This window comes from Stenella coeruleoalba, assembly GCF_951394435.1.
Source record: "Stenella coeruleoalba genome assembly, chromosome: 4".
Lineage (NCBI taxonomy): Eukaryota > Metazoa > Chordata > Mammalia > Artiodactyla > Delphinidae > Stenella > Stenella coeruleoalba.
The window spans coordinates 101,723,421-101,737,875 of NC_137149.1; the positions used below are offsets into that span (position 1 = coordinate 101,723,421).

The 14,455-nt window shown below is 36.0% G+C and overlaps 1 protein-coding gene across 3 annotated transcripts in view; it reads left to right on the top strand.

Moving 5' to 3' along the window:
- The window catches only part of ALB (albumin), a gene marked incomplete at its 5' end in the record, with an annotated part of 143,809 nt that extends 129,575 nt beyond the window's left edge, over window positions 1–14,234 (top strand). For all 3 annotated transcript variants that reach the window (XM_079919529.1, XM_079919528.1, XM_079919527.1), the window contains 12 exons: window positions 445–653; window positions 1,212–1,344; window positions 2,179–2,276; window positions 3,775–3,904; window positions 4,899–5,113; window positions 6,432–6,564; window positions 7,896–7,993; window positions 9,382–9,520; window positions 10,381–10,604; window positions 11,779–11,911; window positions 12,553–12,620; window positions 13,983–14,234. In XM_079919529.1, the coding sequence (XP_079775655.1) occupies window positions 445–653; window positions 1,212–1,344; window positions 2,179–2,276; window positions 3,775–3,904; window positions 4,899–5,113; window positions 6,432–6,564; window positions 7,896–7,993; window positions 9,382–9,520; window positions 10,381–10,604; window positions 11,779–11,911; window positions 12,553–12,594 (1,554 nt within the window). In that variant the 3' untranslated portion in view covers window positions 12,595–12,620; window positions 13,983–14,234. The remainder of the gene's footprint in view (window positions 1–444; window positions 654–1,211; window positions 1,345–2,178; window positions 2,277–3,774; window positions 3,905–4,898; window positions 5,114–6,431; window positions 6,565–7,895; window positions 7,994–9,381; window positions 9,521–10,380; window positions 10,605–11,778; window positions 11,912–12,552; window positions 12,621–13,982) is intronic.
- Between the last annotated feature and the right edge of the window lie 221 nt (window positions 14,235–14,455).

Genomic DNA, 14,455 nt, shown 5'->3' on the forward strand with positions numbered 1-14,455 from the left:
CTACTAAAAAGTTGAACCTCTCAAAAAGGAGCAGATCAAATGAGAAACTATATGAACACTTCCCTCCCTAATGTGAATTCACTTGCTACTTAGAGGATATTTTTCCTTGAGTTTTTATTATAATGATTGTTCTCCTAGCCTTTAGCCTCAGGTGGAAATAGGAGTTATGCTCATTCATTAAGGTCATTGCCTTTTTGCCCTTCTGTTTTATCCACTATAAGTGATAGTGTGACAGTTAATTCTTATGGAAATCATACATGATTTCCCTAGATTTGACCCTAGATGGTCAAATCAAGGGAAGGTCTCTAAATCTGAGAAAAATGTGGATTTTTATATGATTTACTAACCAAGGCTTACCAAGATATTAATTCGTTATACTATTCTTTGGGTATAAGGAAAACAAAAGTCTGCCCAGCAATTTGACACCTGCTCTCTTTCACTTAGCACACTCTCTTTGGAGATAAACTGTGTGCAGTTGCATCCCTTCGTGAAACCTATGGTGAAATGGCCGACTGCTGTGGGAAACAAGATCCTGAGAGAAATGAATGCCTCCTGAAACACAAAGATGATAATCCAGACCTCCCTAAGTTGAAACCAGACCCTGAGACTTTCTGTACCGAGTTTAAGGAAAACGAACAGAAGTTTTGGGGAAAGTAAGTAATCAGATTTTTAAGCTTCAAAATTAAAAATTATGGAATAGGTCAAGACTCATTATAACAATTACTATTTTGAAAAATATTATCAACATTAAGACTTGAAGCTTCTGTTCTAATGACAATTTTCAAAGAAATAATATATGATACTACAAAATTCTACATGTTGAAAAAGTCGATCAAAGATCTTTTGGAGTTCATCAAAACAGGATACGATCTGTATGAAAATATTTGAAGATGACATGTATTAAAATATTATAAAGATATATATATATTTAGTATTCTCAGAATTTAGTTCATTTTAGTCAATAACATATCACTGATATTTAACTAATTTATGCATGTGTGTATATTTATATGTATATATATGTATGAGTTTAACATTTTCACTGACTCAAAGAGTGACAAAAGCAAGTTCATTATGTGCAAATTGAGCTTAACTGGTAAATTAGATGTCTTCAGATTTTGGAGGTTCTGGGGAGAATGTAGATTACAAGTCTTCCTGCAATACTGTCTGCTATAGAAAAATGGCTGTCTGTTTTTTGTTTAAAAATTTAGATACCTATATGAAATTGCCAGAAGACACCCCTACTTTTATGCCCCAGAACTCCTTTACTTTGCTCATCAATATAAAGGAGTTTTTGCAGAATGCTGCCAAGCTGCTGATAAAGGTGCCTGCCTGATACCAAAGGTATTCCCCAGAAGAAGAATAGAAGAATCAATTCATAATCAAATCTCAGTTTGGGGACATCTTATGGTTAGATTTCGGAAACCTAATCCTCCAATAGAAACTTCTTTACGTGGTCAAAAAAGCCTTCCTCCGTCTTTTCCCCCTCAAAGATCTTTCACCTTTTTTGAAGGCCTATGTCTTCCACCTTCCTCCTTCTAAGATTTGCCTAAGTGGATCTGGTAGAGGGAATCGCTGTGTATGTGTCTAAATATCCTGCCTCTTTTAATAGTGCAAGTTGCTGTAGTGAAATACGGAAAATCATGTTTAAAATTACACAGCAAGGGAACACAGTTTTTGTTTCTCTTTTCATGAGACTTTTTTATTCGGAAGGGAACTGAAAGTAGGGGAGAATTTAACTGCATCTAGAAGCCTGGGTTTATTCATTCATTCCATGAATATTTACACTGCATTCTCTTTTATAGGGAGTTTATTGATGTTATGAGAGTTGGTGGAGGAGGCATTGAAAGGGGTTATATGCAAAATTAAGAAGTCAGCAAAGTTCTGTTCCCTGGGATATTAGCGTACTCTGTCCTTCCACTTTTCCTTTCCGTTCCCTTTTCCCTAACAATGGCTCCATGCTGGTTCTTAACTACCTGGAAGTTTCCACTATGAGCAGACTGACTTTTCCTCTTCCTACAGAACAAAATAGTTATTTGCCAATAGCGATACTTGGGAATTTAGGAGTAAATTCTCTCTTTAAAATTCAATTTGGCATAGTCTCATCTGAGCTTATGAAGGGGTGGTCTGCGTAAAATTTTTCTTTTCTAATTTTTCCAAAATTGTTTGTTTTTGCAGATTGAAACTGTGAGAGAAGAAGTACTGGCTTCGTCTGCCAGACAGAGACTCAAGTGTACCAGTATCCAAAAATTCGGAGAAAGAGCTCTAAAAGCATGGTATGTTAAACTTAGTTTGCATTTTTATAATGATGTAAATGATGATGGTTCAGTTGACAAAACTGTACACTTGCATGTCATTTTACGCAGTGCTTTCGCATATATCTTTTTGGTTGTCTAAAAGGTAGAAATTTGACAGAGGTGAAAACCAGAGCATCAGTAACAATTTGTCATTATTTTTTTATCATATCTTTTCTAAGTAGTCAAAGAATCTAGAGGACTTTTTTGTTCTTCTAGGACAGGTGTTTAAACTCCCATGTATTTATAATGACTGTGATCTTAGTATAATGGTCCACTGTTTTTATAAAGCTGTAGTCAGGGTCTTTTATTTAATTTTATCTCCCCTCCACCCAATTATCTGAAGTGTCTGCTTGTCTTTTTATGTTCTGATAATTAATTTCAGCCATCAGGTTTTCTTCTCACTTTCTTGTAGCACCAGTTCTGCGCTTAATGTCTTGTTTTTTCCTGGGCCTCTGTTTTTATATTATTAGCTAGCTCTAGAAGCATCATCCTTCAGTATCTGAGCCAAGGAACTCCCCTTCTCCATCTCTCACACCCCCGTCACCAATCCCTCCCTTCTAGTCAACACGAACAGGAAATAAAATGAAAATAGATATTTTGCAAACTCTCTAGAAACTGGCACTTGAACGAACTATCTTTGCCTGTCATCCCTACCATCTATACCACCAAAAGCAACCAAATCAATAAACGAAACAACCTGAACATGAAATGATACATAGTTAAACAGGCTATGATTAGTTTGGGGGAAGAAGTGTCTTTTATCAGATTTAGGCAACTCCGAAATGATTTGGGAAAGCTTGTGGATGTTAGCCTTTTACATCTTGTCAGTGAGCTGAGAGATTATGCTGAATCAATTTCTTGGTAAGAATATGCTGAATCAAAACTCTCTAATTTTGTAGAAGTTATGAAATTTCTTTTCTCAGAGACCTGTGGAAGTCAGGAAGAATGTGTTTTAGTTAATAAAAAAAAGGATAACTGGAATTTGTATGGCACTTCCCAGTTCATAAAATGCTTTCATATGTATTATCTAATTTAATCCTCACAACAATCCTTTGGTTTAGCATGTTGTTGTGACTCTGTAGAGACTGAAGCTCAGAAAGGCTAAGTAACTTGCCTAGGGTCACACTGTCAGTAAGCTATAAAGCCAGATCTGGAAGTCAGCTCTGGGCTCCAAACCTGATGCCTCTCAGCATGTTGCCATTTTTAGAATCCCTCTTTGATTTCTGCTTTCATGAATTGCTGGACTTCTAACAACCATACACACTCCTACAATGGATAAGTAGGCCCTAAGGAAACATTTTGCCCTAAGAGAACAATTTGGTTCAGAATTAGCATTAAAATAAGAACTAATAAATCTTACAAATTATTTCTCTATGTTATTTTATCCTAAATTTTCTTGTTATACGTAGTATTTTCCTAGTACTTTGATATAAAATGTTGCCTGTTAATATTCTGATGGGAGAATTTTCTTCTTTAGGTCAGTAGCTCGCCTGAGCCAAAAATTTCCCAAGGCTGATTTTGCAGAGGTTTCCAAGATAGTGACAGATCTTACGAAAGTCCACAAGGAATGCTGCCATGGTGACCTGCTTGAATGTGCAGATGACAGGGTAAAGAATCCTCAGTATACCTTTTGGTAACTTACTTGCTTAAGTTGGTAGAATCAATTTGTTTAGCATCAGAACAACTGAGAGTGGTTTGAGATAGTTTTCTATGCTCTAATCTGCTCAATACTTGCCTTGCCTTGCGGTTCTTTCCTTCTTTGTTTCTCTCTCCTTCCTTCCTTCCTTCCTTCCTTCCTTTCCTTCTCTCTCTCTCTCCTCTTTCTTTCTTTCCCCTCTCTCTCTCTCTTTCTTTCTCCTACTCAGTAAGTGATCTGATAAACTCACTCAGTAATTTGTAATCCCTTTCATTCATATTCTGAGAACAAAAGCTTAAAACTGAAGTAAGACAGTTACAAAGGTAGATTTGTAAGAAGATTTTTTAAGGAGGTGGGAGGAGTTGGAGAAAGGCTAGAATCTGAAGAGACCTTTGGAAATTATGTAACTTTTTGCTCTATATTCTCTCAACTGTCCGTGTTAAAAATACAAATATTTAGCATATCTTTTTCTCAAACTGAAAAATATGACCAAATACCAGAATACTAATCTCTTAGTACACTTTCTGGAAAATTTAAGGCAGATATTTTACATGTGTAAGTAGGGTCTGTGACTGTGATCTTGACTAATTTTTCAAAAATCTGTAACACTTTAGTTTTTTGGTTTCAAGATGCCTGCACTTAATTTGTGGGGAGTATTTGGCAAAACAGTACTGAGTTTTAGTTTAAAATTTAAATGCTTTAACAGTAGAAATATAAAATTAATAAATAACAGATATGAGACCTTATTACTGACTAGTTTTTTTCAAATCAAGTGGAAATGTTTTAGTAGTTCTATCTGTGTCTCTAGACTTAGCAGCACAGACTGAAAATATTCACAGAACGCAGGTTGGTATATGTATGATCTTAGAATAAAATGAACTTGTTCTGCCAACATAGTAAAAGTCTAGGGAGGAAGCACAGCAAAGTCAATTTACGTTGAACAGTTTCCATCAACTTGCTTGTAGGCGGATCTTGCCAAGTATATATGTGAAAATCAAGCTACAATCTCCAGTAAACTGCAGAAGTGCTGTGATAAGCCTCTGTTGGAAAAATCCCACTGCATTTCAGAGGTGGAAAAAGATGAGTTGCCTGAAAACCTGTCCCCAATAGCTGCTGATTTTGCTGAAGATAAGGAAGTTTGCAAAAACTATAATGAAGCAAAAGATGTCTTCCTGGGCACGTAAGTGGATAAGGAATGATCTTTCATAGTTTTATATGGTCTCAGGATTTAGGAAATTATTCTAGGCTTTCCTTTGGAATTGCTACAATCTTCATGTTGCCTACAATGTTTCTTTATTCTTTCTTCTCCCAGTCTTTAAACATTTTTGGAAAAAATTAATTTTAAAAATTGTTGTAAAATTATACATGCATATAGCAGATGCTCAATTAATAGAGAAGAGTACAAAGTAATAATAAAAGTTCATTTTTACACCCCCATTTCATTCCTTAGTCCTTAGGAATATTTCTGGAAATACCTGTAGAAATATTTTGTGTATACATAAATTATATACATATTATCCATTCATGCATTCATTCAAAGAATATTTCTTAAACTTATATATCTGTGAATATATGTAATACATCTTTATGTCTCTATATCTATCTATCTACCTATCTATTGATATATCTGATGTCAGCAAAGAACTATAAAGAGAAGTAGAATGTTACCAGGTGCTTTATATTTGGTTAAAAAGACCAGAAGTCTGGTAGCATGGCAAGGCAGCGTTAAATGACAGCAATTAAATGACAAAATCGATGATTATATAAAGTCAGTAAGTGTAGTGATAAACTTTGCATTTTTATTGCTCAATTATAATAGTATTCTGTGCATTAAATAATATTTCATAAAATTATGTAACCATTAAGAATTTACTCATACAGAGAGGAAAAAAATTAAGAAAATATCTCTATTAATCTATCAGAACCTTTTTGAGGTATAGTCCGAATCAAACAAATTATACCTAATAGTAACGGGTGTCATTCCTCAGACATTTAATATGTGTCAGACCACATGTGTTTCACATAGATTACGTCATCTATTTCCTACAGTTTACCTTATGAGATAGGTACTATTATTATCCCCATTCCACAGAGGAGGAAACAAAGTCTTGATAGTTTTAATAAGTTGCCTAAGGTGATATAATAAAATAAGTGGCAGAGCCAGGATTTGATAGCTTTAACTCTGAACTCCCAAGTCCTTAGCCACTAAGCTTTACTGCATGGCGTTTAGTCAAATTCAGACCTTTATGATATGAGTTAATTTTGTGGTTAATTATGGGGTGTTTTTTTTTGATGTTTTATTTACTTATTTATTTGTCTGCACTGGCTCTTAGTTGCAGCATGCATATGGGATCTAGTTCCCTGACCAGGGATCGAACCCAGGCCCCCTGCATTGGGAGTGCGGAGACTTAGCCACTGGGCCACCAGGGAAGTCCCGATTATGGAGCTTGTCTTGCTCATTTGTCCAACTAAATCTATTTTATTGTCATCTTAATTAGGTTTTTGTATGAGTATGCGAGAAGGCATCCTGAGTACTCTGTCTCATTGCTGCTGAGAATTGCCAAGGGATATGAAGCCACACTGGAGGATTGCTGTGCCAAAGATGATCCTCCTGCATGCTATGCCACAGTGGTAGGTTTCTGGAAGGAAAAAAATATATAGCTCTTTAACTGATGATTCTAATAACAGGAAAGAAAAATAACGCAAGAATGTTACATAGTGCAATTTAGATTTTTTCTGAAGATGGTTTCAACTCTGTGCTTTTAAACATTATAGGAATAATAGCCTTAAATAGAAAGATCAAAGAGAGCAATCTCTAATTCCACAAAATCTTTTTTTTTTTTTTTTTTTTTTTTGCGGTACGCTGGCCTCTAACTGTTGTGGCCTCTCCCATTGCGGAGCACAGGCTCCGGACGCGCAGGCTCAGCGGCCATGGCTCACGGGCCCAGCCGCTCCGCGGCATGTGGGATCTTTCTTCGGGGCACGAACCCGTGTGCCCTGCATCGGCAGGCGGACTCTCAACCACTACGCCATCAGGGAAGCCCTAATTTCACAAAATCTTGACCATGCTTTTTCTCCTTTTTACACTCCTGAGAACAAAATAAAGTAAATTTAAATGTTAAGAGATTTAACTTAGATATAAAGAAAGTTAACCTGATTCCAATTTTATTAAGTATCAAGAATTAGTATCATAAGAAAGATTGTGAAATCTAGTACTTTAGAATATTTTCAAATCCTTTTTTGAGACAGTTTAAGAATGGTTTTACAAGAAATTAAGTGCGGAGAGGAAATCTGTTTTGAGAATATTTAGCATATTTAGCTATGCTAAAATAGAATTTTATCATGTTTGAGATATTTAGTACTCCTAGCACATATAGTGGTGCGCAAACTTAAGAATCAGAGGAAAGTCATTTTTTTCCTCTACCAAGAAACTGGTTATATGCCAAGTGCCACACAGGAACTGATGACCAAGGTAAAATCTCTTATCTCAGAAAGCTCAGGGTCCAACTGGAGAGATGGCTTAATAATGATGATACTTACAATCATAGCCATCATTTACTGAGTTTTTACTATATTCCAGGCTATGTTTTAATTTCATTAGCTCAGGTAGTCTACAAGAGCAATTCTCTGAGGTGAGTACCATGTTCATCTCCATCTTAGAAATGAGGGTTCTAAAGCTTTGAGATGGGAAGTAAAGTTGCACAACTAGAACATGAGTCAGGTTGACCTGGCTCAAACATCCGCAGTTGCACTCCAGAGTCTGAATGTTCTTAATCACTTATCTCATACGGTCTCATCAAATAAACAGTTTGGACATATTATAATAGATTTGACATCAAAAATCTATTTTCATGGCTTTGGGCAGAAAGGAGGAAGGATCTCATTATGCCTAGAAGGATGAAACACAACCTGCATCTGGTCCTCAGGGAGAATGTTGTAAACACTATTCTTTTATTTTTCAGTTTGAGAAACTTCAGCCTCTTGTGGAGGAGCCTAAGAATTTAATTAAACAAAACTGTGAACTTTTTGAAAAACTTGGAGAGTATCAATTCCAAAATGCGTAAGTATTTTTGCTTATTGACTAAATTTTTCATGTTCATTTAATAAATATTTAAGCCAATTTATAGACCACCTATCAGAACTTTTTTTTAAAATAAATTTATTTATTTTATTTATTTATTTTTGGCTGCTTTGGGTCTTCCTTGCTGCACATGGGCTTTCTCTAGTTGCGGAGAGCAGGGGCTACTCTTCGTTGCAGTGTGCGGGCTTCTCATTGTGGTGGCTTCTCTTGTTGCAGAGCACGAACTCTAGGCATGCAGGCTTCAGTAGTTATGGCTTGCAGGCTCTAGAGCGCAGGCTCAGTAGTTGTGGTGCATGAGCTTAGTTGTTCCGCGGCGTGTGGGATCTCCCAGACCAGGGCTCGAACCCATGTCCCCTGCACTGGCAGGTGGACTCTTAACCACTGCACCACCAAGGAAGCCCTATCATAGAACTTTTAATCTTGAAAATAAAGTATCATTTCTAATCACTCTCCATCAAGAAAGACCAGAGAAAATGAAATAAAATAGTTGATGGGATGAAGAGGCCTATATTTGAGTGCACTTTAAAAAATTGGGCTCTTAAGTCTGGGAGGAAAAATATCAAATCTTGGGATATAGGAACTGAGCATGCCATTTGAAAGTTAAGAAATAGTTTATGAGCAAACAAAATATAGCAATGCTTCACAGAGCAGAAAATAGTAGATCTTCAGTAGCAGTAGCTTAATAAGATGATGGATTAATGTCCCAGTTAAATAGAGCCTTATCTGTGGAAGTTAAGACAGGAAGGGACACATCATTTAGTTATTTATTGTTCAGCTTACACATGTTAACACTCTTCTACCTATAGGTGCTAGGAATAACAACAATGAACAAGACATAGTCTCTTCCCTTGAGTAGATTATGGTCATACATTGGCTTTCAATGGTGATTAGCATTCTTAGTAAATGATTATTACATGCTAGATACCACATCAGGTTGATTGCATGCTTTGTTCCTTTTAATTTAATCCTTGCACTATCCCTTTTGAGTCAGGTATATTTCCTTCCATTTCGTGGGTGAGAAATTTCATCCATGTCTTTCAAATTTAGTACAGTGCTGATGTATGTTAAGCTCTCAGTAGGTTTTATTGAAAGAAAGAAGCAATTAATAAATATCTTAATGTCACTGAATTACAATAAGGTAAGCCACTTTCCTAAGATTATACAGCACAGGTGGATTCAAAGCTAGGCTTAATTAGTTGCTCAGGACAAGGTCTTCTCCCACATTACCCCGCCAACCTGGAGATGATAATTTTATGAATGGAAAACCATCTTAGTGGATTTTGGCTAAGTGATGTCTGCTTGACCTGACGTGTTAGAAAAAGACAGTTTCTTGCCTGGCTGAAAACACATGGATTATGTTGTTATAGGCTCATAGTTCGTTACACCAAGAAAGTACCCCAAGTGTCAACTCCAACTCTCGTGGAGGTCTCAAGAAACCTAGGAAGAGTGGGCTCTAAGTGTTGTAAGAATCCTGAATCAGAAAGAATGTCCTGTGCTGAAGACTATGTGAGTCTTTTAGAACATAATAAAGTTAATAATGATGAACTTTTGCTTTTAGATATTGACAAAGCTAACTTTCAGAAGCAAGGGTGGGCTAATGTGTGTGTGTGTGTGTGTGTGTGTGTGTGTGTGTGTGTGTGTTTTGTGTATATGGTAATGGCAGCCGGGATTTGGTCACCTGTATTATCCTGACCATCAGAAAGAGGTTTTAGATAAGATTCCAAAAATGATAAACTGTTTTGAAAAAATTCTGTGAACTTTTAATGTTCCATCCTGGAATTTTCTAAATTTTTACTTTCTTTGGATCTTTTTTTAAATTTTTTTTTTTTGCGGTACGCGGGCCTCTCACTGTTGTGGCCTCTCCCGTTGCGGAGCACAGGCTCCGGACGTGCAGGCTCAGCGGCCATGGCTCACGGGCCCAGGCGCTCCGCGGCATGTGGGATCTTCTCGGACTGGGGCACGAACCCATGTCCCCTGCATCGGCAGGCGGACTCTTAACCACTGCGCCACCAGGGAAGCCCTACCCTCTATTTTTGCTTTGCATCATTGGATCTTTAATGTATCAGTATAACACTATTTCTTCCCTACTCCAAGACATATATCAGGATTCACCTCAAATTATTTAATCAATTATTTTCTCAATAAATTATTCTTAAAATGTAGACAATTTAATTAAAAGAGAAGACTTCAAAGTCCCTTATTATTTGTAGTTCTAAAAATAAGCAAATCGTTTTCTCAAATCAACCTAGGATTCAATGTTGCTAGTTAAAATATAACATTTGTTTTGGTCCTTTGGAAGGTAGGAATTTCATGGAAAACTTTTCATTATGCTTCCTTTGAACTTCTGCTCTCCTGCCTGATTTTAGCTGTCCTTGGTCCTGAACCGGTTGTGCGTGTTGCACGAGAAGACACCAGTTAGCGAAAGAGTTACCAAATGCTGCACGGAGTCCTTGGTGAACAGACGGCCATGCTTTTCTGCTCTGACAGTTGATGAAACATATGAACCCAAAGCCTTTGATGAGAAAACATTCACCTTCCATGCAGATTTATGCACACTTCCCGAGAATGAGAAACAAATCAAGAAACAAATGTGAGGAGTACTTCATTACTGCATGTGTTTGTAGTCTTGATAGTGAGAATTGTAAATTAAAATGAGCAACTTTTCCTTAAGTAGTGATTATATACCTTAGATACTTAAATATTGACCTTATTAAGCAGATAAAAGTGTCAAGAATAAAATGGATAGCATTTTGTTTTCTTAGCAAAAGAAAAAAAAACAGTACTATTCAGAATAATCTTGTGGATAAAAGCTGCAGTAGAATAACAGCTTAGGCTAGGTCCAGCAGAAAAAACTGAACTGATGCATTTTTGCAGATAGCAAATTAGTTAGTAGAAATCATATGAAAATTTAATTCTAGGCATGAATGGTTATTTTCAGTTTGTTCTATGGCAACGCACAGACAAGGCAACCCCTCAAGACCTGACTTTTGAGAATGGAACTTGGATTAAAAATATCTGGGATTTAAAGTTCTGAGGCATGACTCCCTATTGCTGTCACAAGGGGTTATAATTGCATGAAATTTAGCAACATAAATTTGCTACTATCTCTGGTGGATTCTGATCATGGACATAGACTTAAAAGTCATATTGCAAAACCTGTCATGCCCATATGACTCTTTCTCTAGCACTATTGTCTCTGTAGATGTCAGTGAAAGAGAACCACCCACTCCCATGAATTGGATAGTTTTATTTCCTATGGCCGCTCCATTATTAACTTTGAACGGGCAGATTACAATAACCAAATAAAAAGATTCTCAGATTAGAAACTTTTTAAATGGAGCCCAAGATAAGTAAGTTTTTCAGGATCATTTCTAACTCTCAAATTTTAAAACTTCCATATGGCATTACTTCCAAAATCTGAATAACCATATAAATGCAATGACATCATCCTTTCCAGTGATTTACTGAAGAATGATTTGTTGAGATTTACTGACACTACAAATGTTGAGCAATTTACATTGATTACTTAATTTGATCCTTCCACTGACCCTGCGAAGGTGGATTTTATTATCCTCATTATGCAAATAAGAATATTGAAGCTTATAATGGTAAGCCTGGGCCTCAGGTCCAGAGTTGTCTGGCTCTAAGACTTAGCATCTTAAGTAGCAGCGATACCATTTTTACCATCTCCATTTTTCTGTAGAGAGTAAACTTTTTTTCCGGTTTTTTTTGTTTGTTTGTTTTTTGTTTTCATTCAAATGCAGTGCACTCGTTGAGCTGGTAAAACACAAACCCAAGGTAACAGAGGAACAACTGAAAACTGTTATGGGGGATTTTGCAGCTTTTGTAGACAAGTGCTGTGCAGCCGATGACAAAGAGCCTTGCTTTGCTCTGGAGGTACTGGAGTTGTTTGCCTTCATTTTCACATGTCTAATTTCCTTTGCTGTTGCATTTGATCAAGCTAGGGGTTAGTGGTTGAAGTATCTGAAAGACATTATATGCATGTAGAACAGGAATCTTATTCTTCATACAATTGTCTTACCAAATGACTGAAATAGCTCTTTTTTCTTTTAAATCTCCTGCTGCACTGTAGTTTATTACTAAGTGTTTGTAATGTTTGTTCTGTTTCCAAAGTTGTGATGTTTATGAATATAGATAGAAATATTTATAAAGCCTGAGATGTTTTGGTAGAGACATCATCAAACCAAAGCATTAATTTATTTAAACATTTTCTTGAAAATGCTTGTTTGTGATTTGGTTGAATCTGAATGTTTATTTTACAGGTTAGTGTGGAAATTTATATTTAGATGTCTGAATCATTTACTATTCCCCCTATGACTTGACAGTAATTTTTTTATTCCTTTGGGGGCAATGATGCTGGTGAGCTTCCTTCTAGAGATTCTAGTACTAAACTGTTATTAAGGGATGTGATGTACATAAAATTACTTTGTAATCACCAATGGCTGTATAAATGTTACTTTTTTACCCTAATAGTGGTGCTAATATTTTCCCCACATCTGTCGTTTCTTTGTATTTAGGGTCCAAAACTTGTTGTTAAAACTCGAGAAGCCATAGCCTAAAAAGAACACAACCACAAGCATCTCAGGTAACTACACTTTAGATTTTTTTAAAAAACTAATTTTAATAGTTATTATTAAAATAGCAAAGATCAACTGACCAGTGCTAACCACTGTTCTAAACTGATTATATATATTAACTTATTTACTTCTCAAAATAGTTGCCGGAGTTGAGTACCATTATTATTCCCATTTTGCAGATGAGAAAATGAAGGCATAGATCAAGAAATAGGTTAAATAATTTACCCAAGTACTACCCAACCACGGAGCCAAAATTAAAGATTCAAACCAGGGCTTGAGAGTTAACCACTGGCCTGTTCTGACCCAATGTGACACAGAAGACAGAGTCATTCTACTACATACTGGCTCAGGAGTGGGAACCTTTAGGCAATAGGCTGGACCATATGAAAGTGCATTTTTGTATGTACAAAAACAGTTCAATATCAATGATTTCATATGGTTCAACCATATAGCTCAAGAACAAATTCATTTCATTGGAGAATATGATAGGTCTACCTTATGTGAACTTTTATTACAAGTAAATAATTTGCTAGTAAGTTTCCAATGTGTCAACATGCTGAGCTTTAAGAGAATTTCTCTTCTTATGACAAAAAGGCCCACTTTAAAATTTAGGTGTTTGAACATAAACATGTTTTACCCATTTTGGTGTAGTATTTTGCGGGAAATTATAATAAAAAATAGAATGAACTTCCTTTTTGAAACAATTTGTCCAACTTTTTTTAACATGAATTATTTTCATATTTTTTAAACTGTGATGTTTATTCCACTATTAGATTTTAACTTACTCTTTGCCTATATGGTAAAACCTTCATATTGTGCATTCAGGAAAGGAACCAGCTTCATATCTTTGCAAATTTGGGCATTTCAAAATGTGATTTGTTTTAGTCCTAAATGGCAAGATTTTCTTCCTAGAGGTCTAACTTTGAGAAGACAACTTTTTTGTTTGTAATTAACTTAAGTAAGAAGTAGGTGTCGGGAATTCCCTGGCAGTCCAGGGTTAGGACTCCATGCTTCCACTGCAGGGGACACGAGTTTGATTCCTGGTCTGGGAACGAAGATCCCACAAGCCGCACTGTGTGTTGTGGCAAAAAAAAAAAAAAAAAAAAGTAGGAGTTAAGTAAATGACCCTGAGAGTTAATGATGAAAAGCCTGTGTGACGAAGAGAGGACTTTACAATCCTTATTGCTGTGTCCTCTCCCCTAGTCCAACAGAAGAATTCAACTGCCATGAGTCTAGGACAGGCTTGAATTGTTTTCATTGGTGGAAATTGTGGAAAGGCAATCTAAGCAATTTGGCATTCATTTGAAGAGATTTGAAAAGACACATGCCATTTTATAAACAGTAATTATATTTATCTTTTTGTTTTTCAGCCTACCCTGAGAGTAAGAGGAAAAAAAGAGAAATGAAAACTCAGAGCTTATTCATCTGTTTTTCTTTTCTGTTGGTGTTAACCAACACCCTGTCTTAAGAACACAAATTTCTTTAAATATTTTGCCTCTTTTCTCTGTGCTACAATTAATAAAAAAATGAAAAGAATCTAACATAATTGTCCATGACTGTTATTTTTCAAAGATGTGTTGCCATCCTGAAAATTTTGTAGGTGCTATGAAAGTTCCACTGTTCTCTCCCCATTTCAGTGGAGGACTTCTAGTTCCTTATGGGTTAATTATGTAAAAGAAACATTAATACTGTTCTGAGTTATGGATTATAAGCATTCAATGTAATATTTTAACATTATGATAATTCTGGATAAAAGAATAGAAACTGTGGTATAGGTAAGGCATACAAAACATGGCTTCTTCTTACTACTAAGACTCAACTATAAAGGTGGGGGACCAAAAAG